General features: G+C 44.0%; 1 protein-coding gene across 1 annotated transcript; it reads right to left on the reverse strand.

Annotated features, from left to right (window-relative positions):
- Positions 1-440: 440 nt before the first annotated feature.
- On the reverse strand, positions 441-4,290 carry LOC147431566 (pentatricopeptide repeat-containing protein At3g09040, mitochondrial-like). The gene has a single exon (XM_086494122.1). It carries the CDS (start codon positions 4,092-4,094, stop codon positions 1,743-1,745), a length of 2,352 nt encoding a protein of 783 aa, XP_086350248.1. The 5' UTR covers positions 4,095-4,290; the 3' UTR covers positions 441-1,742.
- Between the last annotated feature and the right edge of the window lie 614 nt (positions 4,291-4,904).

Raw genomic sequence — 4,904 nt, forward strand, 5'->3', positions numbered from 1 at the left:
GCGACATGTACCTTGCCCTAGGGCCAGACGTCCGGTGTTCAACCGACCTTTGACTTCAATGACCATTGACCTTATTCTTTCTGTATAAAAGAATAAGGGGTCTCACTCATTCAGTAGTGAGTACTTCACCCACACAATCTATCAAGGCTACACTCACCACATACACACCCGCACCACACAACTTCCGCATTGACATGCTCTTCAGTAGCCACCAACAAAAGTTCTGATATCAAAGCGTCTTGTGTAGTAGGAAATTTAAAGGAGTTTGATATCCTTCTTCCAAATGTATACTTGTATGTCTACTTTTGTTATTTCCAATGGGGATATTGGCAAAGTAATTGTTGTGGCTACCATTGCAAAATTGTGGTAGCTACTGTACCACTTTACCATTATAAAAGAACAAATATAGTTTCTTTTTTAAAAATTGTTACGGCACAGGATAATCAACATTCAGATTAAAGGATGATTTACATAATGCCAATGGTTATCATTTTCAGGTCCAATTTGTTTTGCCATCGAGGTGAAGTTTTACGACTACTGAACTGCTTATTTGCAAGGATGCCAACCAATCTCACTGAAGATGTGAGGCGGAGTGGAGCATGGGGTTCTTTGGCGTCAAGACCCATCGGGTGGTAAGTGGTGGTAATTTCTACCTTTTGAGATGGGAAGGAGCACTTGGGATATCTTTGGGTAGTAGGCTAGACTTCATTTGAGATGGTACGGAGCATTTGGGCATCCACTTTTGAGAGGCTGCAGGTTCCATTGTTTGTTGAGCTAGGTGAGCAACAATGAATTATACTTGTAACCATCAAGACAGTGACCATTGCAGTTTTCATATCTATGAGCATCCATTGAACAAAGACATCAAACTTTGGCCCTTTTGTAGAGTATGCTATCCACCCCTCATATCCCATACATGAGCACATAAGAACCATACTTGACAGGCATAAATTACCATTAAAAACACCATAGAACCTAGCATGTCACCAAAGCTTCGTTACCTGCAGAATTCACCCTGCTTTTCTAGATTTTCTAACATAATTTAGTGAACATGTACTCCAGTTGAGAGTTGCATTCATGATTTCCACCAAACCCTTCTCATTCCCCCATCAAAAGGAAACGAACAGAAGAAAGCAAATCTTAAAACAAGCATCATTTTCAGGATTGAAGTTTCTCTTTGTACCCAAGTTCCCAAAAAGTTTAGTACTGCTCATAATCACCCTTTTAAAATATACCATTCTCCCATCAAGAGGACATGAAAAAAGCATCTTGCAAGAAGAATCCCTTTAGGAATAAAATTTGTGCTCACCTTCATGCAACATTCATTATTGATAGTCACCGCACGAACACTTCCCACTTTCGAATACGTGAAGGCGGTTTGCATCTTTCACCATTATTTTACGCTTCTCTATCTTTGAAATAAGTGAAGTAGCAGCATGGCAATCTCCACATACCCGCATGTTCTTTGTGACTCGGATATCTTTCCCTTGTGGTGTATTGATGATTGCACAAGCAATGGCCAACTTCTCGCTATGATGACAAAGCAAAAACTTCTTGGAATCAGCAGGAAGGTTTTGCGAGACCCAATGCAGATTTGGGGAATATCCTTGTTGAGACAATTTACATTCAAGATCTTTCAACTTCGCATAAATTTGTCTGCTCTGTGGATGCTCAGTATCCCCAACAACAAATTTATGAACACTTCCACTCGCATCAACCCAGCAGCTACATCCTGGCCGCTTCTAAGCAGCATTTTTTATTCTCATTAGTTCTACATTTTCTGCCTCCTCTTGCATGCCAACAGCTGCATAAATATTACTCATTAGGACATACGCTGCCGCATTACATTGGTCTAACAGTACTGCACGCTCAAATGCAAACCTTCCAAGTTTCACATTTCCCCATTTTCGACAAGCACCTAGAAGAGCAGACCAAACTGGAAGATGAACTTCAGAAGATGGCATCATCCTAATTACTCTCATAGCATTGTCGAAAAGCCTTGCACGTGCAAAGAGATCAACCATGCAAGTGTAATGATCTTCATTCGGTGCAACGCCATATTTTTCACTCATGTTATCAAAATACATTTGGCCCTCATCCACCAAACCTGAGTGACTACATGCATTGAGCACATTAAGGAAAGTGATAGCATTTGGAGAGATGCCCTCCCGTTGCATCCACTGGAAACAGTCCAGAGCTTCCTTGGCCAGCCCCTGCTGGGCATAACCTCCTATAAGTGCATTCCAAGAAATCACATCCGGAGAGAAGCCCTCGCTCTGCATTCGCTTAAAACAGCCAAGCGCTTCTTGGGCCTGGCCCTGATGGACATATCCTGCAATCAAAGCCGTCCAGGAGACCAAATTGCGAACAGGAAGCACGTCAAAAACGTTTTGCGCTTTCAAAAGTACACCACACTTGGCATACATGTCAACCAAAGCTCCACCAAGCACAACATTGTTTTTCAAAAGCCCTTGACCAACAATCTCATCATGAATTTGTTTGCCCATGTCAACGTCTTGCATAATGCCACATGCTTGTAAGATGCAAGCATAGGTGAAGGCACTTGGAGATAAACCCTCCTCCCGCATCCGATGAAAACAAACAAGAGCTTCCTGGGCTTGGCCATTTTGGACATACCCCGCAATAAGGGCAGTCCAAGAACCGACATCCCGGGCAGGGAGCTCACCAAGAACTTGTTTTGCTTTCAAAAGTATACCACATTTGGCATACATGCCAACCAATGCTCCACCAAGCATGAGATCGTTTTCCAAGAGCCCCTGACTTATAACCTCATCATGGATTTGTTTGCCAAGGTCAATGTCTTGCATAATTCCACATGCCTTTAGAACACAAGCATAGACGATCGCATTTGGAGAGAAACCCTCACTCCCCATTCGTTGAAAACAGTCCAAAGCTTCCTGCCCTTGCCCCTGTTGGGCATATCCTGCAATCAATGCAGTCCAAGAAACTGCATTGCGCATGAGAAGAGCATCAAAAGCTTGTGGTGCTTTCAAAACTTCACCACATTTGGTATACATGTCCACCAAAGCTCCACCAAGCACAATGTTGTTTTTCAACAGTCCTTGGCTAACAATTTCATCATGAATTCGCTTGCCCATGTCCAGGTCTTGCATAATGCCACAAGCCTTTAACATGCTAGCATAGGTGAAGGCATTTGGGGAGAAACCCTTGCCCCGCATCAGATGGAAACAACCGAGAGCTTCGTGACCCTGTCCATGTTGGACATATCCTGCAATAAGCGCAGTCCAAGAGACAATGTCCTGGATAGGAAGCTCAGAAAGAACTTCTTGTGCTTTCAAAAGTACACCACATTTGGCATACATGTCAACCAAAGCTCCGCCAAGCACGACATTGTCTTTCAGAAGCCCCTGGCTAACAATCTCATCATGGATTTGTTTGCCCACGTCAATGTCTTGCATAATGCCACATGCCTTCAAAACGCAAGCATATGTGACCGCATCTGGAGAGATGCCTTGACTCCGCATTCGCTGAAAATAGCCCAAAGCTTCCTGGCCTTGGCCATGTTGGACAAACCCTGCAATGAGTGCAGTCCACGAAACTGCATTGTGCAAAGGAAGTGCATCAAAAACTGTTTGCGCTTTCAAAAGTACACCACATTTGGCATACATGTCAACCAAAGCTGTGCCAAGTAGGACACTGTTTTTCAACAGCCCCTGACTTACAATCTCATCATAAATTTGATTGCCCAGATCAATGTCTTGCATAATGCCACATGCCTTCAAAACACAAGCATAGGTGATCGCATTCGGAGACAAGCCCTGGTGCCGCATCCGATGGAAACAAGCTAGAGATTTCTGGCTCAGCCCATGTTGGGCATACCCTGCAATAAGGGCAGTCCAAGAGACGACATTTGGAGCAGAGAGCTCGTCAAAGAGTTGTTGGGCTCTGACAAGAGCACCGCACTTGGCATACATACTGAGCAGCGTGTTTCCTAAGCATGTGTCCTTGTCAAGTAACCCACTAGCGCGAATAGCAGCATGTATCTTGCTACCTTGGTACAAATCCTTCTTCTGAGCACAGGCTTTCAGTGAGGTCATGAAAGAGAGCCTCATCACTTTCTCAGGGTATTACGCAGCTGGTCTCTGTGATGATCAGCTTCGATCGGGGAAACTTCAGTCTGCTTTTCCAAGCTACGAAAAAAACATTTTTTTTGAGCCCGACCATATTTGATTGTCTATCACAATTTTGGAGTTCACATGTTGTTTATTGAGTTTTCAACATGGCCTTACACAATGTAGCACGAGCTCACGTAACCCACACTCGCTCTTACAAGCCGTTTCGAATGGCCACTTCTATACAGTTTCTCAAGCTCATTCATGAGCACACAATGAAACACTCATACTATCTCTCTCTCATTTCACTATTTTTGCTTTTGAATGTCTCTATGCATCATGTACGCATGTAAGAATGTATGTATGTGTGTACGTACCTATGTGTGTGTGTGTGTGTGTGTGTGTGTGTGTGTGTGTGTTTATACAACTCTCCATGACACACATCACATCACATCACATTCTCTCTATCTCTTCCTTGTTGTCCTCTCTCACCACCCCCACCTCTCTCTCCCTCTCTCTCTCTCTCTCTCTCTCACACACACACACACACGTGAAAAAGGGAGACCACAAAGCCAAGCAGGCCCTATGATCAATAATTGTTGGCACTGTTGTGAGCTCTCTCCCCCTTCCCCCCACCGTTAATGGGCTAGCTGAGTGGCTCCCATTATCTAATAGCCAAATAGCTCTATTGTTTCATATTGGTGGTGCCATGTGGTTGTTGCCTGCTTGCGATCACCACCCGAAGTCCATACTGACTATTCTCGCTCCCGTGTCTAGGCTACTGCATGTTGATGTTCACCACGTAGAGGC

Source organism: Adiantum capillus-veneris, chromosome 21 (genome assembly GCF_014529385.1).
Source record: "Adiantum capillus-veneris isolate H3 chromosome 21, ASM1452938v2, whole genome shotgun sequence".
In the NCBI taxonomy this organism is placed as follows: Eukaryota; Viridiplantae; Streptophyta; class Polypodiopsida; order Polypodiales; family Pteridaceae; genus Adiantum; species Adiantum capillus-veneris.

Excerpts from the sequence above, each read along its gene's own strand:
- LOC147431566 (XM_086494122.1), bottom strand. The coding sequence starts at position 4,094 with ATGAGGCTCTCTTTCATGACCTCACTGAAAGCCTGTGCTCAGAAGAAG.